Source organism: Planococcus citri, chromosome 3 (genome assembly GCF_950023065.1).
Source record: "Planococcus citri chromosome 3, ihPlaCitr1.1, whole genome shotgun sequence".
NCBI lineage: Eukaryota > Metazoa > Arthropoda > Insecta > Hemiptera > Pseudococcidae > Planococcus > Planococcus citri.
This window is the reverse complement of record NC_088679.1, coordinates 16,049,658-16,074,348: the sequence shown is the minus strand read 5'-3', so window position 1 is coordinate 16,074,348 and position 24,691 is coordinate 16,049,658. Positions and strand designations below refer to the sequence as shown.

Genomic DNA, 24,691 nt, shown 5'->3' with positions numbered 1-24,691 from the left:
AAATTTGAATTTTTTCGAAGATTTAGTAAGTTAATAATCAAAATTCAGTTGTTTTTTATATCCGAAGAAGTATTTATCTATGTACATAGTTCAGAGAGAAACTTATGATAAATACCCCCCCTCCACCTTCGAAAACTTCTTTAATTGAAGTTTGTGGTAATAAGTATGGAAAATTGGAAGAAATTGCCCGGGAAACCTGGAAAAGTCAGAGAAAATTACTTGCCAGAAGTAATGGACATCCTAGAATTTGATCAGGGTGTCGAATAAAGTGGCCCTTATTTTTGTATGTAGGTGTACCTACATAACGAATTTTTTTTCGAATTTCGTGGCCCTCAATAACTACATAGATCGATTCATATTTCCCCACGAATGAGATCCTGAGAATTTCAGCTCAAAAAGTTTATTTTAACCCTTGACTGAGGTCCCTCTCTTTTTCTTAAGGGAATTAACCAACATGAAAATATGATGAAAACTTTTTTTTTCTTTTTCAACATTAGGTACAAAACTATAAATCCAAAAAAAAAAACTTTTCACTTTAAAATCCTAAAATAGTCGTGTACTTGCTTCACAACAACGCATTTTGGGCTCGGAAGAGTTGAGCTCCTCCCCCCACCCCACAATTGAGACCAAAATGAGAAACAATTCAATTACGAATTAATTTTAGCCCCTTCGACTTTTTTGATCAACGAACTGGAGCATCCATGTGGAGTGAACATGGCAGAATTATTTTGATCTCGTGAGACCCATTTGGGAAGGTTCATGAGAGTATCGAATTTTTTTCAAGTTATGGGAATTTTCTGAAATTTTACTTATCTGAGATATGAAACACTCAAAATTGACTTGAAAAGGGCAGAAGAAGGGGGTGAAATGTACAAAAATTTTGAAAACTAGTACTTTTGTAATGTTTCGATAGAAAAGAGGGGCGGTGAAGAAATTTTTGAAGAATTTTTATTATGATGAAAATCTGATATTTTTAGGAAAATAGTAGCTGTAAATTGAGTATGTGTCGTGAAATTGTGTACCTACCTATTGAATAATCTGTGTGAAATTATTGCAGTAAACATAATAATACCAAAATCATGCGGGGGGGGGATTCACGAAGTATGTACATTGTACATGTATGTTACTGCTCGTGTTGCATTTCTCTGCATTTTATTTGGTACTTATCTATTTGTGTTGAAAGAAACGATTTTTTCTCGTGTAATCGTGCAAAATTTCGATGCGAAGTTTGAAGTTATCTCTTTATTTTATTCTACATCGACAACATTATTGCGTAGTGCGTTGCGTACATCATTGTACAAAATTCTTGGAAATCCCGAAGTCGAGTCGTCGATATTCCTTGCTGCTTTGTTCGCTTGTGAAAATCATCAGATAACGATTCTTATCTCTTTTGGCCACCCCTACCCCTACCTATCGACGTATTACTTTATCAACTCGATCCGAAAATAAGTCGTATTTCGTATTCTTGCTAAATATTGTCGAGGAACTCAGGTGAAATTAAAGTACGCAGTTTCGTTTGTATTTTTTTTTTTTTTTTTTAGATCCTCGATCGGTTGTAAATTGTAATATTTTATTCGACATTCGAGTGTGTTTTGAAATTATGTATTTCCGTCTTTCGTCGTTTAAGTGAACGTGAATATTTTTCGATTCGAAATTATTGGTGCTTTTTTAAAAAAAATTGTGATCGTGCACTGCATTCGTGTGGCAGTATTGTATCGACAATTGTCGTTTTTCGCGATTTTTCTCGAGTTCGTTTTTTCGAGTGTCGGAAAGTTGGTGTCAATGTATCACATGAAGAGTTCGACGATTCGGTAGATAATTGGTGAGTTTTTATGAACATTTTATCATTTTTATCGATTCTTTCGATCATTTCTTGTATTACCCCTAGTATTGATTTTTTTTTTGATTTTGTAAATTGGTATTTGAATGTGATCTTACGTGGTCGAAAATGAGCACAGTTTACGTTTTTGAGTGAGAAAAGCACTATTTTCAGAGATGATTGGGCAATCTAAGTTGAATTATTGATGATTTGAAGTAAACAAAACAAACTTTGGCATAGGTGCGAAATATTTTGCATCGAATTTCAGTACCTATACCTCAGACTTTCATACCATCGTTGGTAAATTTTGCTTCAAATTGTAATAACAAAACTACCTATGATTGCTCTTCATTCATGTTTCGTATCGTGAGTATAAGTAGATACCTCGCATCGAGACTAATAAATCGAATGCGGATTTGAAATCGTTTATTATTCGTCCCTAGTTCAAACTATCCTTACCTAATCGTACATTATAACAATCTGATCTTACACGAAGGATAAAAAAATATTCGTAATAAATTAGGTAATAGCGATACTATGTACAAAATCATGCTCTACCATAAAATCCACCACTTGCGGTGAATTGGCCATCGCGCATGACATATTAGGGGGTGATGGTAAAAAAAATCGGACAATAATCAATCCGCGTGAACTACTTATTACGCGGGTGCATCGGTGGCGGATGTTGCATCGGTCGGTGCATCGGTAGCTTCTTCCGATTGTGCACTATCTGGAGTGGCTGTCGTCGAGAAAGCGGTGGATTCTTCTTCGCCGCCACTTTCACCCTTATCCGAATCCTTACCGCATTCTTCGTAATCTTTCTCCAACGCGGCCAAGTTCTCTCTAGCGTCGACGAATTCTTGCTCGTCCATACCCTCGCCCAAGTACCAATGAGCGTAAGCTCTTTTGGCGAACATCAGGTCGAATTTGTAATTAACCCTGGACCATACTTCGGCGATAGCTGTCGAATTGCTGATGGCGCATAATGATAGATTAACCGGCGACAGACCGCTACCAGGTACGCAGGTGGGTGGTTGGTAATTTACGCCGATTTTGAAACCGGTCGGACACCAGTCTACGAAAGGTATTTTACTATTTTTAATTATTTGAATAGACGAGTTTACTTCTTTGACCTGGATCAGGCCTCGGTACAGCATGCAACAGGCCATGTATTTGCCGCGGGTTGGATCGCATCTTAGCATTTGGTTGGATTTATCGAAACATGCCCTGGTCAACGCTGTGACGGTGACTTTTTCGTGAGTGGCCTTGTTGATCGAGTGGAACGGGGCGTACGTGATGAGAGGGAAGTGAATTCGGGGATACGGTACGAGATTGGTCTGGAATTCGGATAAGTCTACGTTGATGGAACCGTCGAATCGCATCGATGCTGTCAGAGCCGAGATGACTTGGCCGAAAATTCGATTCAGACTGACGTAGGTGGGTCGTTCCATATCCAGCTGGCGAGTGCAAATGTCGTACAGGGCTTCGTTGTCCACCAAGAAAGCGCAATCGCTGTGCTCCATGGTACCGTGGGACATGAGTACGGCGTTGTAGGGCTCGACTACTGCCGTTGATAGCTGTGGGGGGGGGGGAGGAACGAGAAAAAATTTAGTAAAATGGGTATTGAAAACAAAACGACCGGTCGGTTTTTAAAAAATAATTCAACTCACCCTCGGGCACGGGTAGACGACGAATTCCAATTTATGCTTCTTTCCGTATTCGCTAGCGAGTTTCTGCATTAGCAAGGTAGTCAAACCAGAGCCGGTGCCACCTCCCATCGAATGGAAAAGGAAAAATCCGGCGAAACTGCTGCATACTTCGGCTTGTTTACGAATCGCGTCTAAAATCGTTACCTCCATTTCTTTGCCAATCGTGTAATATCCTCTACCGAAATTATTAGCCGCATCTTCTTTACCAGATATTAACGAAGATGGTCGGAAAAGCTCTTTGTACTGATTGTTACGAATTTCATCTGTTACGTAAAAAAGAAAATATTATGGTACCTTCTAAATAACTCGAGCATTTTTTTTTCACTTAAAAAAAAATAATCTTTATTAAAAATACGAACCAATTACGGTAGGTTCGAGATCGATTAAAATAGCCCGAGGTACGTATCGTCCGGTCGATGTTTCTTGGTAAAATGTGCCGAAAAAATCTTGAGCGTTACACGGTAAATTATCAGCTGTCAAAAAGCCATCCGGACTTACTCCATGCTCAACACCGTACAATTCCCAACAAGCGCTTCCAATCTGAACTCCGGCTTGGCCAACATGTACGGATACAACTTCACGCTGGAAATATGAACATTTTTTTTAGAATAATAATTCTCCGATATTTTTACGACTACATCTACGTAGACGAATGAAAAATTACAACGATACCATTTTGTTTACGAGTTGTATGAATTTTTTCTAAAAACCAAAAAATTATAAAATCTACAAAAAATTTTGAAAAATCTACTCCCAATTTTGATTATTGGCCTTTCTTCGTTTAGTTCGCAACTGAATGTACGATTTGAAAATTTAATTTGAAGTCTGTGCGTTTTAAGAATTTTCAAATAGGTTTGGTAACCATTAGTTGATGAATTGCTGAGAGTTTATGGCGTTATTTTGGTACGGGTTGTGGCTACACTGGGATGCATTTTTAATAACGCTACAAAGCTCGTACCATTTTCGATTAATTTTTCTCCGATAATTTTCCAAATTTTGGCTCTCTGCCTACTTTGTGAAGGAAACCGAAAAAAATATCTCGCTTTTTAAAAAAAAACTGATACAAAAATGATAAAAAATCCGGCATGTTTCAAAGTTTGCAAAAAGCCTCGTTTCTTGCTAAAAATTTCTCAAAATTTCAGTTTCTCGCAGATAATGCTTGGAAAAGTCTGTATTTTTCTGAAGAAAAATCCCAGTCTTGCTTTTTTGACAGCTAAATTGTCGAAAATTACCAAACGAAAAAAGGAAAAGATTTTTTTGCCGAAAATTACCAAAATACGTAAGTAATACCAAAAAGTTGCAAAATGAATCAATTTTTTTGTCAAAAATGCAAATAAAATAAGATGGATATTTTTGGTCAATAATTGCCGAAAAATCTTGTTTTCTTCTGATATTATCAAAGTCTTTCTTTTGAACAAAAATTCTCGCTCTTCAGTAAAATTGATAGGAGTTCGGTTTCTCTTTTTTTTGCAATAATTTCCGAAAAGTGAGGTCATCAATTTTTGTCAATGATTCCCAAAAGGCCCTTCTTTTTGTGTTGAAATTGTCAAAGTCTCGTGTTTTGCAAATTGACTGTCGAAAATTTTCGATTTTCAGCAGAAATGTCAAACATTGCTTAGAATAGAAGCCCTGCGTTTCGCTAAAATTATTGTCAAAGTTTTTGTTTTCTGTCGAAAATGGCAAAAAGTCTCACCTTATTTTGCTCAAATTGCCGAAGTCTTTTTTTCCTTTTTTTGGCCAAAAATTGCTGTAAGGTGACGAAGTTGATTGTTTGCTAAAAATTCCAAGAGATTTCTTTCTTTTTTCTGAAATTTCTCCTAGTTTTTCGCTTTGTTTAGAAATTTCCAAAAAGACCCTTTTTTTGCTAAAATTTAGCTTTTTACCTAAAATATTGCAAATTTCTCACTTTGTGGATTCAAATTGTCAGAAAATCTTGATTTTTATTTCATCTAATAGTTGCAAAATCAAAAAAAATTGCGAAGAATTATCACGTTGTTTTGGTACTAATTACTGTCAAAAATTCCTAAGAAGCCCTGTCTCTATCTAAAAATTCCTGTCGAAGTATTGTTATCTGTCAAAAATAGCAAAAAGTCACGCTTTATTTTGACTAAATTTCCTATAAGTCTCATTTTTTGCCAAAAATTGCTATAAGGTGACGAAGTTGGTTTCTTGCAAAAAATTCCAAGAGGTCTCACATCTCTCTTTTTCTCATAAGATTTGTCTCAATTTTTCGCTTTTTACTAGAAATTTCCAAAGAACCATTTTTTTTGTTGCTGAAATTGTGTCAAGTTTCGCTTTTTAGCAGGAATTCCAAATTTCTCACTTTATGGATTCAAATTGTAGAAAAAATCTTGATTTTTTTTTCATCTGAAAGTTGCTAAATCATCTTTTCTAGCAAAGATTGTGAAAAAGTATCATTTTTTTGGCAAGTTTCTATGGGTTTCATTTTCAAATTTCAATTAAAAACGATTTTACTCGTAGTTCTGTTTTCTTTTTGGTGATTTTTTTCTGTACTTATTTACTAAATTAATGTTTTTCGTTCAAATTTTGAAAAATTTCCTCTAAAAAGAAAATTTTTGAATTTTTCCTAATAATTATTCTAGTAAAGAAATAGAAAAAGGTATCCGAGGCGTCTATTTGAAGTCGAGCGAACTTAATTCATCAAATAGAAAGAAAATATTAAGTTAACAATTTGATTTTCAGGTGATTTCTACTTTCACACTCTTTCTAGAAAAAATTTTTAAATTCTGGAAATCGTTAATCGCTCCTAAAGGCTCCAGCATTACTAATAATTTTGAAATTTGGATTTGGGGGTGTAGGTTTTAGACAAGTCGTAGTCATTCGTGCAAATTTCAAAAAATTTCGTCAGAAATATTAAATTTTTGATTTTTTTAAATCAAAATTATTTCCATTTCTTTCTTCTAAAAATATAAGAAATTTGCATTGATTTTTTTGGTGGGGGGGGATGCAGGTTAAAAAATGGTGAAATTGGATTCGAAGGAGTTGCTGATGTCAGTTTTAGAACCATCATTTCTACTGAAAAAACAATTTTATTTTTAAAAAGCACAAATTACCGTAAAAGGTGAATCAACATTTTTTTCAAATTCATGAAAAATCAATTTGGGCAGCTGAAATTTGGATTATGGGGATTTTAGGCTATCTATGACTTTAACAAAATTTTGAGGTGTCATTCAAATCGGAGGTGGACTCCTCAAGATATTTTTGGTTTCCTGTTTGAACGTTTATTTTGAAAAAAAGTACTAAGTTGATTTAAAAAAAAAAAAAATTGAATGCGAACAAGTTTACGATTTTTTTCCATCACTTTTTCTGTGAAATGAATTTTATGTAACACATATTATTGGCTATCAAAATGTAGATATTTTCAGTTCTAAACAGACTGAAGCAAAAATATTTTGATTCAGTTACGTTTTAGGTATCGAAACAGCAGCACATAGTTTAGGCAACAACTTTTCAAAATCCCTTGTAGTTTTCACTTCCTATGGTAATTAAAGATGGTACGTACTACGTTGTATTTTTTTTATGTTTTTCTATCATCCGATTTTTTTAAAAAATGGTTCTCTTTAACGACTGGTACTAATTTTTAAACGATTTTTCTCGACTTACCCACAATCGTGATATTATTTTAGCGTGAAGTAGTGTCTCTACATGTCGGCCAAGCTGGTGTACAAATAGGCAATGCCTGTTGGGAACTCTATTGTGTCGAACATGGAATAAGTCCTGATGGTTTTTTGACCGCTGATAATGCAGCATGTAACGCCGAAGATTTTTTTGGAGCATTCTTCCAAGAAACTGCATCAGGACGATACGTTCCCCGCGCTGTTTTAATCGATCTGGAACCCAGCGTAATTGGTAAAAAATTTGTTCGGAAATTTAGATTTTTACCTATCTACGTATTTTTTTGTATTGAAACTGAAGGTACTTGTTGATTTTATTTGTTATCGAGATGCTAATTTTTTTTCTTAAATTTCGTAATACGCAGACGAAGTGCGAAATAACCAATACAAAGAACTATTTCGGCCATCGTCGTTGATTTCTGGTAAAGAAGATGCGGCGAATAATTACGGTCGAGGCTTCTATACGATCGGTAAAGAAATGGAGCACGTGGTTATGGATGCATTACGTAAACAGGCCGAACTGTGCACCAGTTTCGCTGGGTTTTTCATTTTCCATTCGATGGGAGGTGGAACTGGTTCGGGATTGACGACGCTACTCATGCAGAAATTAGCTTCTGAATATGGGAAGAAACATAAATTAGAATTCGTTATATATCCTTGCCCTAGAGTAAGTGTTGAATTTTCAGAACCAATTTATCCAAACTATCCTACCTTACTTCGAGTATTCGATTTTTATATCTTTCTGTACATCCTATTTAGTTATCAACTGCGGTAGTCGAGCCTTACAATGCTGTGCTGATGTCGCACGGTACCATGGAGCACAGCGATTGCGCCTTCTTGGTCGATAACGAAGCTTTATACGATATCTGTACGCGTCACTTGGACATGGAACGACCAACGTACGTAAGCCTGAATCGAATCTTCGGCCAAGTAATATCGGCGCTGACGGCATCGATGAGATTCGACGGCTCCATCAACGTCGACTTGTCTGAATTCCAAACCAATCTGGTACCGTATCCTAGGATACATTTTCCTCTCATATCGTACGCTCCGTTCAACTCGCAGAAAAAAGCAGCCCACGAAAAAGTAACCGTTACTCAGCTCACAAGATCGGCCTTCGATCGAAGTAACCTTATGTTACGGTGCGATCCAGCTCGTGGTAAATACATGGCTTGCTGTATGCTGTACCGAGGCCTGATCGAAGTCAAAGAAGTCAATTCTTCGATCCAGGTGATCAAAGCCAGCAAAATACCGTTCGTCGACTGGTGTCCGACTGGCTTCAAGATCGGCGTTAATTACCAACCACCGGCTGTGGTACCGGGTAGTGGACTGTCCAAAGTTCACTTGTCACTTTGTGCCATTTGTAATTCCACAGCCATCGCCGAAGTATGGTCTCGGGTTAATTATAAATTCGATCTGATGTTCGCGAAACGAGCGTACGCCCATTGGTACCTAGGCGAAGGAATGGATGAGCAGGAATTCGTCGACGCTAGAGAGAACTTGGCAGCTTTGGAGAAAGATTACGAGGAATGTGCCAAGGAATCGGATAAGACGTCCGAAAGTGGTGGCGGCGGTGGTGAAGCCGACGAAGAAACGACTACGACATCTGGTACCACTACGAGCTCACCTACCGACGCCGATGCTATCGAAGATACCGCTACCGAGGCTCCTACTGGAATCCCAGAGTAACCAACCAACGAATTTTTCTTTTTGTCAAAATTATGTAACACCGATGTAAGATTTTTTGTCAACTCACGCGATTCGAAATTTTATGCGTGGAAGGGATCTCGGCTTTATAGTTGCTGTTTGAATGCCAATTTGGAAAAATAAAATGTTTCGAGACGATATTTTTTGAAATTTTGTTATCTCGTTGATGAACTAGGTACAATTACTCGCTTGTATAGGTATGAATTGATTTTGATTGGATGTTTCGAGTAGATACCTGAATTCAATTGATGAACTAAGAAACTCTCGGATGGTGAAATAGTGTCATCCATACACATTGTTGTACAAAAACTGATTAAAATATTGAACGAAATTTAAAATTACTTACTTGATCAGTTATTCAGCTTACCATAAGTAAATCTTCGTAATTTTTTCAATTATGAATCTATCGATGTCGTACTTTAGCATTCTGTTGATTGTTGTCTTTTTACTTTTTAATATGTTGCAAAAAATTTTCGTATTTCAACATTTTCAAAACGCCCATAAATTACAATCTCGCAAAACTTGTCGAAAAAAATGAAAAAATGTTGCAAATGATTGCCTGAGGACAGATATAAATTCTTACTCTGCATTCAACCTTATTCTGGTCATTCTTGTTCATGAACTTGCGATGATCCAAACAATCTTGATAAGGTAACCTGCCCTATTATGAGACCCTGCCTAATATGAGACCCTTCGATTTCTCAGCTGTTTATTAGCCCACTCCAGCGCTGATTGCATGTACTAGTAGGTATTTGTCAATAACTAGGCTGCACCTTTCAACTGGCAAGTTTCTGTGAAATGTTTTCATTACATTGCCGATAACATTTTTTTTACTTCGTGAAATATTTTTAGAGGTGTATTTGGGGACGCATTATTTCGGAACTAGGCAAGGTAATTTTAATATCTTTACATAAATGTGCAGCCAAGATGTTATATTTTATGATTCTGGCATGTTTGGTGATTTATTTTATGATTTTATGGATTTAGAGAAAATCAAAAAAAAAACACTGATTTCCTAATATGAGACCCCATGAGTTGCCTAATATGAGACCCCATTTTGTAATACAAATTACTTTGAGCTTTCTTGGAACAGGTTAAAAATGGACATAAAACACTTTAAAACGTAATAAAATCATTTAAAATATTAAAATTGGATGAAAATTGAATAATGGGCCTGTGAACTATGTACAGCTGAAGATTTAGACTTTATGTGCCCAATGCGCACCAAAACTGATAAAAATGGCATATATATCCTGTAAAAACGATTTGTATTGTTTATTAACCAAAATATAATGTTTTTATATCCTATTTCCACTTTTTTCCTATATTTTTTTTAAAAAAAACATAGGGTCTCATATTAGGACCACTTTTTTTTTGTTGTCAAAATTGCAATTTTTTTTTGATCGAAAAAAAATCATATAATTTTCGTTTTTTTTGTTTAATCAACACAAGGGGGTTGTAGATTGGAGTATTGAGTACGTTTTAGTGGAAACAGAATTAAAAAATATGCAATAGGTTCGGAGTGATACAGGTTCTACAAAAAGGTTCCCATATTAGGGCAGGTTACCTTACAGTTTGGGTTTCGGATTGTCTATCGGATAGTTTTCTGGTGCCATATTTTCATTATCTGTAGAATAACTATAACCAGAATCTGGTCACCGCAAATGGATTAATCGTCTCAGGGTACGAACCATACCGGCCGCAGTTGAATTTGAAAACTTGCATTTTGAACTGCTCGAGGTGTAAGAATTATCGTTACTATTAATACCTACTTCGAAATGTGGGAACGTTATACAGGGTGCGGCATCTTCAAGTTATCATTTTGGTAACACTGCTGTGGTCTCTTCCGCGTGTCCGAGAAAAAAAATGAATACATGGTTGGAAAGAGGATAAAATGCCATTTTAAAAAAGTTCATTTGATTTTAAAAATTACATCTGCACATTGTTTAGTAGTACCTTTTACAAAAGTTGTCGTTTTTCAACACTTTAAAACATTCTCCAAAATTGGTTGGTCAATTGCGGCACATTCAGCACAAATTCTTTCCTTCAAATCTTCCAAATCATGAACTTTGGTTAAATATACTTTTTTTCTTAAGATGTCACCATAGAAAAAAGCCACAGGCATTGCGAGATCCGGTGACCTCACTGGCCAAGGAATGGAGCCGTTTTTTGAGATGATTTGGTTCCCAAACATCTTCTCCTAAAGTTGAATTGTCCTTGATCCTTGAACGAGTGCGTGGTGGCCCCATCTGCTCTTCATAGAAAACAAATATTGTCTACTTCTTATTTTCAACAAGATGTGGCCACCGCACACCCCTGTTCAAGGATCAAGGACAATTCAACTTTTGGAGAAGATGTTTGGGAACCGAATCATCTCAAAAACAGCTCCATTCCTTAGCCACTGAGGTCACCGGATCTCGCAATGCCTGTGGCTTTTTTCTATGGTGACATCTTAAGAAAAAAAGTATATTTAACCAAAGTTCATGATTTTGAAGATTTGAAGGAAAGAATTTGTGCTGAATGTGCCGCAATTGACAAACCAATTTTGGAGAGTGTTTTAAAGTGTTGAAAAACGACAACTTTTGTAAACGGTACTGGTAAACATTATGCAGATGTAATTTTTAAAATCAAATGAACTTTTTTAAAATGGCATTTTATCCTCTTTCCAACCATGTATTCATTTTTTTTCTCGGACACGCGGAAGAGACCACAGCAGTGTTACCAAAATGATAACCTGAAGATGCCGCACCCTGTATTGGGTTTCTCGAAAGTTGAATAAAAATTTTTCACAGACAATGAAACAATCATTGACAAGACTTATGTCACATCTTGATTTACATAAAATAATATCTAGCTGAAGATGAGAAAAGATTTTTGCATCAGGGCATATTCTAAGGATCCTCCCTGTCTCTTTAAACATATTATATTATGTGTCCTAGAATAAGGACCAAAATTTCACTTTAAACTTTTTTTCGGATTAGTTTAGTTTGTAAAAATGTCCGAACATGTCAAAAATCGCACCCTCAGTGTTGAATTTGATTACTTCAATGATCGATTTTTTTTTCAAAATAATTATCAATATATGCAGATAAGATTTTCTGGCCCACTCCCACCATCTTAACGTGCCTTCTTGATTTAAAATTTGTGTATGTCCATTTGTCCAAAATCACTATCAACAGTCAAAAAGTCGAAAAGAGAACGAAAAGTTGCATAATAAATGCAGAAATCAGCTTCCTAGAACAATTCGGAGAGAAAAAAATTCATATTTTTTAGTGATTTCAGACCACGAGGTGTAAGAAATATCGTTACCTACTATTGTACTTCGAAATGTGGGAACGATATTATTGAGTTTCTCGAAAGTTGAATAAAAATTTTTCGCTGACAATGAAGCAATCATTTACAAGACCTATGCCACATCTTATTTTACATAAAATAATATCTGAAGATGAGAAAATATTTTGCATCATGGCATATCCTAAGGATCCTCATCCCTGTCTCTTTATGCATGTGTCCTAGAATAAGGACCAAAATTTCAGTTTCAACTTTTTTCTGGCTTAGCTTAGTTTGTAAAAATTTCCGAAAATTTTAAAAATCGCACCTTTAGTGTTGAATTTGTATACCTACTTCAATGATTTTTTTTTTTTTTTTTTTCAAAATAATTTAGTATCAATTTGGGGAGACAAGCTTTTCTGGCCCACTTCCACCATCTCAACGTGCCTTCTTGATTTAAAATTTGAGTATGTCCAAAGTATCACTATCGACAGTCAAGTCGGAAAGAGAACGAAAAGTTACATAATAAATGCAGAAATTAGCCTCCTAGAACAATTTGAAGTGAAAAAATTCATATTTTTTTTTAGTGATTTTAGACCTTATGAAATCCAATGGAGGAGACCAGATTGGATCATCTACAACTTCATTCACTAGCGGATTGATCACACAAAATCAGACCTGATCAGATTCGAACATTCCCTAATATATGTACATTTACCTAAGTACAATTAAATATGACCAGACCATGATCGGACTGGATCATATTTTTCTCCCATAATTTCAACGATTTTCATGTCTTTTTACAAACTTTTCTGTGATGCTTGTAATTTTTGTAAAATTTCATTCAATTTAACTGATTTTTCGTCAGGTTTTCATAACGTAAGCATAATTCGAGAAATTTTGAAATGTTTTACTCGAATTTCAATAATTTCCGACTATTTCCATGATTTTTTAAAGCGACGAAGCAACTGTTGCATAATTTGCTCATTTGTGCTAATAATTTTTTTTTTTAAATATTTGAGTATTTTTTAAGACTAGTTACGTGTTTTGTTTTGCACAATTTTTGCGAAGTTTCATCGCACTTTATTTCATTTTTGAAAAATCACTAGGTATTTGAGTTATTTTCCCGTAGGTACAATACTTTTTTGAATGGTATCAATTCGATTTACCCCCCCCCCCACTACAGTACAAAAAATTTTCCAACGAAAAAAAACATCAGTCGCAACAATGTTTTGTTTTTTAAGGCCCTGAATTATCAATGGTTTCGATTCCCCCCTCCCCCGCCTTTTTGGCTTGGTGACAATTATTCTGCGTTTTTTGTGCATTGTTCTATGGCAGAAAAATCAAATTTTCATCAAGAGATCGAGTTTTTCTAGTGCTTGGTAAAGTTTCTCCTCTGACTGAAAATCTTTTTTTTTCAATTTTTGATTTTATCCGAAAATGTTTCATTGTCAGATTGACCTACGTAAAAATGTAAAAATATTGTGTATTTTTGAGGCTTTCACTCACACATTTCTAGAATTACTATACACGACTTTCATGATTTATTTTGTACTTGTATTTCAATAGACAGGCTCTTCAAAAGAAAACGGGCATTTTTGTTCAGTTCTAACAAGTTTCAGAATATTGCTTGTTTTCTGCGAATCGTGTTTGGTGCCTTTGATATTGCTCGTCGTCGATCAGAGCGATAAGATAAGAAGACTGGCGAAGTGGCGACTGTCTGGGTTTTTCGTTCGCAATTTGATGCAGTTCGTTTCATGTTTAATTTCATACCTTTACCTACGTTGTCGTCTCGTCTTTGTGTGTGAAAAAGTGATCGTGTCGAGAAGTGCTCGATATCTTCTCAATCGTTTTTTCTGGCATTTTTCTCGTGAAATTATTCAATTTTTTTCGATTATCGTCGCGATTTGGTCGAATTATTTTCGCGAATCGTTTGCTTAAAATTTTTCGTGACTTTTCTGAGCTGTTCGGTGCGAATTTCGCGTAGAATTATACCCACCTACAGTGCAGTGGACAGAAGATAGGTATTAGGTACCGGTGATGACTTTTGCCATAATGGTGAGTGTTTTTTTTTCAATATTTAATCGAAATGTGAGGTTATTGAAATATGCGTTTGCGATTTATGTAGGTATAATTGGTTTTTTGGTCATTTATTTTGCGATGAATTTTCATCGTTCAGTGTGCCTATCTAATTGTTGGCTGCTTTGTCGGTTCGTGCTCGTTTACGTTCAAGTTTGATTTTGGCTCTAGTCTGAATTTTTTACATTTTACTTATATATGTACGAACGTATATACCTACGTAATGTGCGTGCATTTATTCTGAATTTTGTCAAATATTTTGTATTTATTATTGAAAATTGATTAGGTACGTGTTTGAGTGATACTTCGAGTGTTTTCACTCCATGATAGGCTGTCTAATTCGAAGAATATTGTTCGGTACATTGTTGTGTGTATCGAGTTCGTTCAATATTCATTGTCATCTATACTATGAATTAATATATTATACAGCGCGAGTTGAAGATTTAGCGAACTTGCGATATTTTGAAAAATTCTGTCGCGAGACTATATATGGAGGAAAAAATTGTGAAAGTAACGATTTGGTTCATTTATTGCTTGTGTTGGATTACATTCATAACTGATTCCTGATCCTGATCGTGCGAGTTTGAATGTATTTTATTTTGTACTTTTTTTATCCTTTTTCATATAAATAAATGAGGTAAACTGATGCGGACTCAGCTTATAGTATTTAATTCGAAAGCGTAATTCTTAGCATGAACTGAAATCGATCGAAGGGCTGCATTTTGAGCGAACGGTTGAAGTTCAGCCCTTGATAATGGGTTTTTTTTTTAATCGAATGTAATATGTACGTTTTGAAAGGTCTTGATTATTTTGAAAGAGTTGTAGGTAATGCAGAAGTGGGAAGGATAATCACTTTTTATGAGGAATTTGTCAATTGTTAGTTATTAGTACTTATTAGTAAATCTGCTGTATCTATTCTGGAAAAAGTACATATTATATCTGAGTAAGAGGGCGATTTGTGACCCTCTCTTCAAATTTTGATATTAATTGGTGCAAATTATGCTCATGGTTTACCTAGCATACCGTGATGTTTTTAGATCATTTAAAAAATGAAAACTGCAATTTCTGGCGCTAGTGGTCCATTTTTTTTCTGATATGCGATTTGTTGTTTTGATAGGTACACTAAAGTGAAAACGGTTCTCAGCCTGATGTTTAGTCATGTCACTGGCATAGATGTTGATTCCATTTCAAATGGATTTTTATACGATTCAGAGGTGAAAAGGAAAGAATTTTTTAAATTTCGAGTGGATTTCAAAGTTTTGAATTATTCTTGACAAGGTTTTCCAGGAATTTTCAATTTCAATTTCACGTTTCTCGATGTATGTACTTCGATTTTCACGGCTGTGGTTTGAGTGGAGTCGTCTCAGAATCTCTGCTCGCTTCCTTACAATAAACGCCCAATTTTTTTTATGGTTACAGCGAAGTCGATTTTTTTTTTCAAAATTAGCTTTTTTTGAAACCCCGACCCATACTTCTCTCCAGAAACATTCTCGTACCTGATAATTGTTCTAGGTAATTTTGTTCGACCCGTAATCAAAGTCTCCATTGAATTTGATCAGCTAATTTTTCGAAGTAGGTTCCTACTACCTAACTAATAGGTATGTGTACCTGTGTACCATGATTCGTGACATTTTGATTTCGTTACTAATTCATCACGAAACCCGATGAGGATTGAGAAAATGTCTTATTTCCGTCAACATGATCAAAAGTAAAGGTAGTGGAAACTATCGATAAGGGACCTGGGATCTGTTCAAACTTTTGCTGAGGCTTGTGTATGTACTTAGAACATTCTTAGAAACCCTCATAGCCATAGAATCAGGTACTACTATAAATGAAGGGATAAGTTATGGTATTTTGAAGTTTGAAACATTCGATTTTCAAAAAATATATAGAATGATGAATTTGATAAAAATGGCCAAGTAATGACTCAGCAAGCCATTTTTTTCTGGTGTATGTATACTTCTTCATAAAAAATATGCCTATTCGAGAAATATGGTTGCGGCTGAAATCCGCGTGTAACACTACAAGGGTAAATCATCCCTGAATAATTCGCTCCCTTTTGGAGAAAAGGGTTGCGGTTGAAGTTCACATGTGGCACTGCAGAGGTGAATCACCCCGAACCCCTTAAAATCGCCAAGAACTCGCCATCATATCAACTTAACATACAATCTTATATGGCGAATATACCTCTCAATATATTCCCCGTTGAGAAATGGGCTTGCGATTGAAATACGCAAGCAGCACTGCAAGGGTGAATCATCTGGTGCCCAACTGCCCATGTCCCTGAAATCGCTGATCAACTCGCCACAAATCTCTACATGTACCCCCCGTTGAGACACGGGTCAAGTTGGGGTTGAAATCGGTGTGTAACATTACAGGGATGAATCATCCCTCAATCCCTCATCCCCTGACTCCAAGAATCGCCAATGACTTGCCAGTTGCCACCATGTGAACTCGAGTATGTAATTTTTTTTATGGCGGATGCTTCGCCGTATAAAGTCATTAAAAATGTATGGGTATATATTTTCAAAACTTCAAAATACCATAATTTCTCGTACCCTTATTTAGCAGCTGGTTTTTTGGGCATAGGAGTTTCTTGAAATGCTCCACAAGTGGGTTGAAATTTTTTTCTTATTTGAAGTGTCACAGTTCGGTAACGATTTTGAAAAGATCAGGAATAAGGGTCGGGGGATCAGATTCAGGATTTAGAGGTTCAGATTCTGTTCCGAATCGGGAACAAGTTCAATTTTGTTCTCTGCCTTTGTGTGATATTTTGCTGGCTACGGAACAGAATGGATGCAGAATAACACAGGCAATTTTTCATTGAAAGTTTCTTAGCCTTCGACTGTCGATGTCGTCTGTCTAGCAAAATATACCAAATTTTACCCTTGAAGTAAAATGCTCCACAAGTGGGTTGAAATTTTTTTCTTATTTGAAGTGTCACAGTTCGGTAACGATTTTGAAAAGATCAGGAATAAGGGTCGGGGATCAGATTCAGGGTTTAGAGGTTCAGATTCTGTTCCGAATCGGGAACAAGTTCATTTTTTGTCTCTGCCTCTGTGTGATATTTTGCTGGCTACAAAACAGAATGGATGCAGAATAACACAGGCAATTTTTCATGGAAAGTTTCTTTGCCTTCGACTGTCGATGTCGTCAATCTAGCAAAATATACCAAATTTTACCCTTGAAGTATTGACTCCTGAAATTTCAAGTTGAACTTGTATAGAAAAGATCGCACTTTTTTCTTTTTTTTTCAAATTGAAAAAAATCCAAGTTTCAATGTGGCCAAATGGGCTCGAATGAACAAGCCAAATATGTGAAATTTTTAACTTTAAGAGATCTGAGATCGATTCCACGTCTCCACAGCTTCTCGATACTTTAAATTTTTTCTCAATTTTTCAAGTCGTACCTATGTATTTAGGGTTCAGAACTACCCTTCAACCTTCGAAAGCCGCAGCAATTTGAAAAATTACACCCTAATGTTCCAATAATGCCTGTATAGATATTAATCTCGTACTTTGGGAACACTTCAAATTACCTATTTTTGAACGCAGTTTTCTTTTTTTTCTTTTTTTAGAAACTATTTTCGAAATTTCTTTTTTTCATCGGCCAATTCGTTTCCAGCAGTTTTGGCCAAGAACCCAAAATATCCTGAATACTTAATGATCGGGATCAGAGTTTCGAGGTTCAGGTTCAATGTGATCAAGTTCAGGTTCAGAGATTGAAGAATCGGTTCTGTTTCGGATCCAGTTCATTGAAAATGATCAGGATCAGGATCGGGTCAAGACCACCATCTTGTGTAGTTGTAGTTTTCTTGTGAGGAATTGCTGCTTGAGAATTCACTTAGTCACGTGAGAATGGATGCAGCAGGGAAAAAAGTAAGGAGAGAGAGTAAAGTGAAACTGTAAAAGAATCGTCGTATGTTTCAGCAACGTGAGAATTGTTACATGTAATGAAGGAATACCCTCCTTACGTGTAAGGTAGCTGTGTGTACATGTACATGTTACATAGTTGTTAGGGATTTTTGTTTACCTCTGGAGTACGATAAAAGGCGTGAAATTAACTATACGGTCGTTAGTTTTAGGTGTTTACAACGACGCATTTTTTCCTCCGAAATTGTATACTACACAATACGTATATAAGTACACATAGTAAACTCGCACGCAGATGTGGAAGACGTATTCGTAGCATTTTTACGTACCTACGATACGTGCTGCCTGCGTTTATCCCACACACCATCATCGGTCGTCCAAAAGTAGTACAGTACCTCTTGTACAGCCTGCTGAAAGGTCGAACGCGAAGCACTGCTGGTGTTTAGGTACCTCTTTTTCACGTACAATTATTTTATTAGTCGTACATATTTGTAGTTGGAGTTGCCTACCTGACTTATCCCCAGGCGTGGCAGAGAGCTGGACTTATGGTACACGTACGTGAAAGGTACTTATGAATATTTATCGGTACTCGTGTTTTGATTCTTTTTTTCCTCGTTTTTTGCAGCACTCGCGTTTGCCTCGTTAATTTTTGCGTTAGCGAGTGTAATTGGATAGGTCTAGTTGTAGTGGGTGATTTTGTCGAGGTTGCTGGTTTGATAAAGATACGTACACTGGGAAGTTGAGTTGATATTTCAGGTTTATGACGATGCAGTTTGATAGAGAATTGATGATTTGGTTTCTGGAATTTCTCAAAGGTTTGGGGAACATTTTTATTGAAATGTTTCCATTTTTTTTGGAATGTAATTGGCTCCAACTGATGGAAGATTAATTTTGAGGGGTTTTCAGTCAGATTATCAAACGATTTTCTTGGTTTATCTGATCGTTGTAGTTGGATTTTGAGATCATTCTTGCTAAATGTGAATGCGATGCTGATGTTTGAAACGTTCTTCAACAACATCTTTAACGGGAGAAATAGTAATCCTTCAAGGTAAATTGAAAATAATCGAATCTGATCAGTTCTGAACAGATCTAATGCGATCATCAATAAGCTGATCTGATTGAAATCTGGTCTCCTTAGGTATTGGATCTAATCAGTTGAACAGAACCATTTGTACTTAGATTTCCTTATACTTAATCCTGCTGAATATACAGGCAGGCGACGAAGAAATAACGGAAGAGGAGAGAGCAATTATTCGAAGAAAATTTCCTCGTTCCGCATTGTGATGTATGGTTTGGTGGCTATACATATATAAATGTATGAAAGTTTAAACTTTACTCGTAACTTAACGGTACCGTATAGTTTTTCGGGTTTGGGCTTCGGGCTTCGAATTAATTCGCCGTAACAGTACCTATACACATGCACACAAAGACGTCTACGCGACGGTCTCGTAGTACGTACAATGAATGAAAAATCGACTCGATGGGTGGTCGTACGAGGGAGGGGGTTGAGGGGGTGCCTTAGCCGCGGCGAATTTGCATAATATATTTATTAAGGCGGGAAGTGCGTTAATGTTGCCTTTTGATATCGTTTAAATTACAATAGTTCGTTAACTTTGAAGCGGAAAACTTAGAAAAGCTTCTAAGAATTCGAGAAAATGTTTGGGTGGAATTGGCTTCCTTTTAAATTTGAGCTAAGATGAATTATCTACGCGTGTGAAATTGGTGCTCGCTGCTGGGCTTCGTAATGATACTAAATACTCGTACGATAACGTCTTGAGTGGAGGTTGTTAAGGTACTCGTATGACATAGGTTGGTAGTAGCTGTACTGATGAGGTGTGACTTGAGTAGGTGTATAAATGTTGAAATTCTGTATGTTTTGAGAATTGAAAAGGGAGACTGCGAATACCCACTCGTATGATTTTGGAAATTTTGAATGAAACTATGAAAATTTGCGATGGGTTGAGATTCTTTGATACCTAACCTAATGAATGGTAGTCTACATAGAAGAAATTGAATCAACGAACTCGTAGAAATTTTTTGGAGCACTCTCGTCATTGCGCGAAATTTTCCTTTTTACTCGCTTTTCATCTTATGTGTTTTCCTTTTCGTAACGTTAACCTTGAAAAATGAACTTTCTCGCGTAGGTTGATGAATGAAACGAAAACCGTTCGTTCTGCTCTCGAGAAATGAAATAACTATTGATATCGTCTCTGTTTGAAAGCTGAAATTGAGTGTATAATTTCGCGGTTTTTCTTACTGGCGCATTTGGCACATAATTTCAGTATTTCAATGAGTCAACGAACTACTTGGTAGTGAAATGTATATGCTGGGCTTGGAACCCGAGCTCGAAGATGCATGGTTTATTATTAAGTCGGAGTGAATTTCTTTAGAATCGTTATCTGCATGTAAATCTGCTCCAGCATTGGTCAAGATTGTTGCAGAAGATCGACGTACACTGGTATCCTATTGAGTAAAAAACATTCAATTTTGAAATACTCTGGACGGGATTTGACCTAAATATTCAATTATTTAGCTGGTGACTTATGAGTTAATTTGAAAATTTCATTCCTGTGTAACATATAATCGAGGATTCGTAAAATGGACAAGACTGGTCTTTTTTTCTTCTTCTTCTTGGTAAAAGAATTCTACCCAATTTTTTCAGCTATGATCTCATATATGTAGATTATCAATAGGCTTATTTTTTTCAAATGCCATCGGCTCAAATTTTTAATAGTTGAAAAGTGCAAAAGCAAACTATGAAAGTTGGTGTTTCTGTCGCTATTTGGATAAAAAAAAATGGTTGAAAATGAAAACCGACCATTTCGCAAAAATATCCTCGAGACGTGTTTTTTTGAAATTTGGATTCACTCTACGTAGCTTGATAGGTATTCGGTTTTAGTGAATTCGAATGCGTGAGAGCTGCGGATGATTGCAAAAACCCAACCAATATTTAATCAATTTTTATTTGTTTGCACTTTCCGACTACTGAACATTTCATTTTTTCGAAAAAACTAATGCCGGATTCGTGTTCAGCTAGTCAAAAGACCTCGATTTCCACAATTTTCGCGATACTTTTGGTCGAGGAATTTATAGTCCTCGACATTCAAACTTACACGTCTACCTCCGCAACAATTCATCCTGCACGAAAAGTGATAGAAACTTTTTTGTCACAAATTTTATGTAAAACAATAAGTCTCCGCCCCTATCGGGATTTTTTTTGTGCAATCATGAAAAATTCGTCCAGATTGACTAAGGCTAGTGACACCTTTTAATGGTATTTTATTTGACTAGTAATTTTTCTTTTTTTACGAGATGTTCTTGAATGTACATATTTCTTGTCAACTTCGCAAATTGCTAACTGCCTTATATCAAAAATTTCTGGTCTACAACAGGTTTTGTTCTTTGGCGTTTCTTTGAGTTTTTCATTGCTGTTTACGAGCTCGTCTGAGATTAATACGCGCGGAGAGATTTTTCGTGATGTTAGGCACTTTTCAATATGTAAACACTGTAAACAGTGTTGTGCCCACAAATGGGAATATTTTGAAATTTCTCAAGTTTCAACCGACAGGTTTTTTTTATACATAGATAATTGAGCTGGTGGTTTTTCTCGAAGTAAAGTTTTTGCTTAGGTTGATGCGGCTTCCTTGGAATATTGCTAGTGAAATTTCAGAATGCCTATTTTAAAAGGCACTTTCCGGTGGATGGAGCAGAATCTTAAATTGAGCTATTTTTTGAAACCTTTTACAAGTTATCTATTTTCCCCAGGGATTTCAAGTTACCCCAGAAAGGTCGAAAGTGAACTTAAGCATGTGTAACTTTGATTGGTGCCTAATGGGGGACCTTCTTGACCGTTTTTGACCCTTTCGAGGTTTTCTTAGTTTGGGTGAACCCAAATTGAAGATAATATGTTGATTTCATCATCAGGCATCACTCCAAGATTACAAAACAGAGAAAAATCATCTCTAAAAGAAATTTTCACGTCGGAAATGAGGAAATTTGAAAAAAAAACGGCAACTATAGGTAAATGAAAATCGCCAGATAATTTGAAAACATTTTACCATTAAATTTTCTTTTTTTTTTAGTTGTTGAGAGAGGTCGTTTCTAATTTGACTTATATCAGTGTTGGTTTCTTTCACTGTATCTTGGATGGACTTTGCATCTTCTAGCAAGGTGTTGAATTTCTTCATAAAATCGGCGTCTATAGCCATAGCTTGAAAGTGCAAGCGGTATTTTCTGAAGTTCGAAGTATCCAGAAAATCTGGATTAGCCATCTGGTGAAAAATGAGTAAGTAAACGAAGTGTGTGAAGTTATGTCGTCAAAAGATAGCTTTTTTCCATGCATTAAAAAATCGAGTCGAAGATCCAAAAACACAATTTTTGGTACTTAATTCGATTATTTATAGAAATTAAAATTTACGAAAAATTTTAATTTATCTGGTGATTTTTTATGCCAAACTTATAGCTGTTTTTCAAATTGAATTTACAGACAACACGTAGAGTCGATAACCGAGTGATCTAAATTTCAGCCATCAGCCATGAAAAAATATCAGATGAAAATGGAAATTATCCATTGACTATTTTTTATAAGCTTGATTGGATTTTATGTCTGATTTCCGGCTCAGTAATCTATTCTACGTGCTGTTTGAAAATCTCATTCAAACAACAGCAATGGATTGGCCTCAGAAATCATTGAGATTGATTACGACAATTCGCATTTTTTCGGTTTGAGAAGAGGATTACCAAAGAAAGTAATTTTTGGATTTTCGACGTGATATTTAAATTTATTAAGAAAGGCTCTCTTGGTGACATAAATTCACGTTTCATCAATTCATTTTTCACCAGATGCTCATTCGACGACGTGCTCTGGATACTGGTAACTTTGGGAAATACCACTTGCCCATTTTTGTGTGTTTTTATTTGCATATTTTTTCTCTTGAAAATTTATTAGTGATAAGTAATGTTTTCAAAATATCTAGTGATTTCTATTTTTAGTTGCGGTTACTCACTTTTTTTCATTCCATTACACGTTTTTCTGGTCGCAAATAAGCCAAAACCTTTTGTTCTAATTTCCAGACGTGAAAATTTTTTTAGAAATGATTTTTCTTCGTTTTTGTTACCCTGTGGAGTGAATGATGCCTTGTGATGAAATCACCAGATCTTCAATTTGGGTTCATACTCAAACTAATAAGTACTTCGAAAGGGTTAAGCAACAAAAAAAAATGAAATTTTCGCAACGAAAAGCAGTTCATTTGCTCAAATGTATTGTCTATTGAGCCTATCTATATTACCTACCCCATCAATAATTCGTTATTTTTTCACCTTGGAATCATTTTTCCAACGAAGTCATCTCTTCAGAGTATGTATAGTTCGAACAAATAAAACTGTAACGTGTTTACGTTTTCCCTTCCTCCCTTCACCGTCACTACCCTTCGCACTCTGATAAGATGAATTACTTACTAGCCTTTTTGAGTGAGACGGAATAAAAATTGTTCATAAAAATGATGAATGATTTTTTTTTTATTCGGTGTAGTTTAATTCAACTCGACTATAAAATGGTATATTATGAAATAAGTAAGGTCTGTGACATATACTCGAAGAAAATGATTTATGAACGTTAATTTTATTACGAATAAGAAGTTTTGTGTTTATTTGCATCTTTTCTCCACCCCCCCCCCTTCTTCACACTGTAGGCCTACGCCGATACGTCAACAATATACTAGACACAATACGCATACAGGAAGCGTGAAAAAAGACCCGTAAAGCAAAGAGGGTTAAAAAATACACAAACGCTATACAGATAGAAAAATAGAGCATGATACGATTTAAAAAAACACGAAAATCACATTCTTTGTCATCTATTATTATTATGTGTACATCTAACTCTTTTCTCACATTCATCGTCGTCGCGTCTTCAAACCATGAATGAAAAATCTCTGTTGGAAAAGCCCCCAGCGAGCCTGCCTTTGCCCATTACTGCTGTGCTGGTGTCGCCGAAGTGAAAGAATATACGATACGAGTATAAGGTCTCTCTATTTCACCATGCTTTCGAGATGGTACGCGTTTATAATACACGAGATACCCAAATAAGAAAGTACTAACAATAAAAGCTCTCATCATTCGTCATGTATGATGCTTATTACTGTCGTTGTTATCAACTTTTTTCATAATATTCGGGCTGCTGACTCTTGCTGCTCGTTCGACTCTTGAGAGTCACCAGCATGTGTATGTACAGGGTGTTCCAGAATAACCTTTCACTTTTGTTTTATTAGTAGCTCTGAGAGAAAAATGGTTACGGAAATTTTTTTATAACCAAAATGAAGTAGAAATGTGCCGTTTTTAGACCATATATTTGAGTTTTCATTATAAATTAAGTTTTAAAAATTATTCCACCAAGATGTTTTCCATCATTTTTGACACAATCGACCAAACGTTTTTTAAAATTATTGAACACTTTGTTGAGCATTTCTCTTCTAATCAGTCTTGATTCACGAATAATATTATCTAGGAGCTGTTTCAGAGTCCTAGGATCATCTTGATATACTTTTGACTTGAGGTAACCCCATAAAAAAAAATCACATGCTGAAAAATCAGGGGATCGAG

At 35.8% G+C, this 24,691-nt stretch overlaps 3 protein-coding genes across 3 annotated transcripts in view; 2 read left to right on the top strand and 1 right to left on the bottom strand.

Moving 5' to 3' along the window:
* The window catches only part of LOC135841264 (nephrin-like), a 1,354,679-nt gene that overhangs the window by 23,037 nt on the left and 1,306,951 nt on the right, over positions 1 to 24,691 (top strand). The window lies entirely within an intron of this gene.
* On the bottom strand, positions 2,229 to 4,362 carry LOC135841268 (tubulin alpha-8 chain-like). Its single transcript, XM_065358152.1, has 4 exons — positions 4,201 to 4,362; positions 3,888 to 4,110; positions 3,490 to 3,791; positions 2,229 to 3,396 (listed from the first exon to the last, which is right to left on the bottom strand). The coding sequence occupies exons 1-4, from the start codon at positions 4,201 to 4,203 to the stop codon at positions 2,479 to 2,481; spliced, it is 1,446 nt and encodes a 481-aa protein (XP_065214224.1). The 5' UTR covers positions 4,204 to 4,362; the 3' UTR covers positions 2,229 to 2,478.
* LOC135841267 (tubulin alpha-2 chain-like) lies at positions 6,936 to 9,010 on the top strand. The gene is made up of 4 exons (XM_065358151.1): positions 6,936 to 7,043; positions 7,176 to 7,398; positions 7,529 to 7,830; positions 7,923 to 9,010. The coding sequence occupies exons 1-4, from the start codon at positions 7,041 to 7,043 to the stop codon at positions 8,850 to 8,852; spliced, it is 1,458 nt and encodes a 485-aa protein (XP_065214223.1). The 5' UTR covers positions 6,936 to 7,040; the 3' UTR covers positions 8,853 to 9,010.

Bases quoted from the DNA above. Each gene is read 5' to 3' on its own strand.
- LOC135841268 (XM_065358152.1), bottom strand. The intron at 3,792-3,887 runs GTTCGTATTTTT...TTTACGTAACAG, and splicing joins TCTCGAACCTACCGTAATTG to ATGAAATTCGTAACAATCAG. The intron at 3,397-3,489 runs GTGAGTTGAATT...CCCCCCCCACAG, and splicing joins TCGTCTACCCGTGCCCGAGG to CTATCAACGGCAGTAGTCGA.
- LOC135841267 (XM_065358151.1), top strand. The intron at 7,399-7,528 runs GTAAAAAATTTG...CGTAATACGCAG, and splicing joins TCTGGAACCCAGCGTAATTG to ACGAAGTGCGAAATAACCAA. The intron at 7,831-7,922 runs GTAAGTGTTGAA...CATCCTATTTAG, and splicing joins TTATATATCCTTGCCCTAGA to TTATCAACTGCGGTAGTCGA.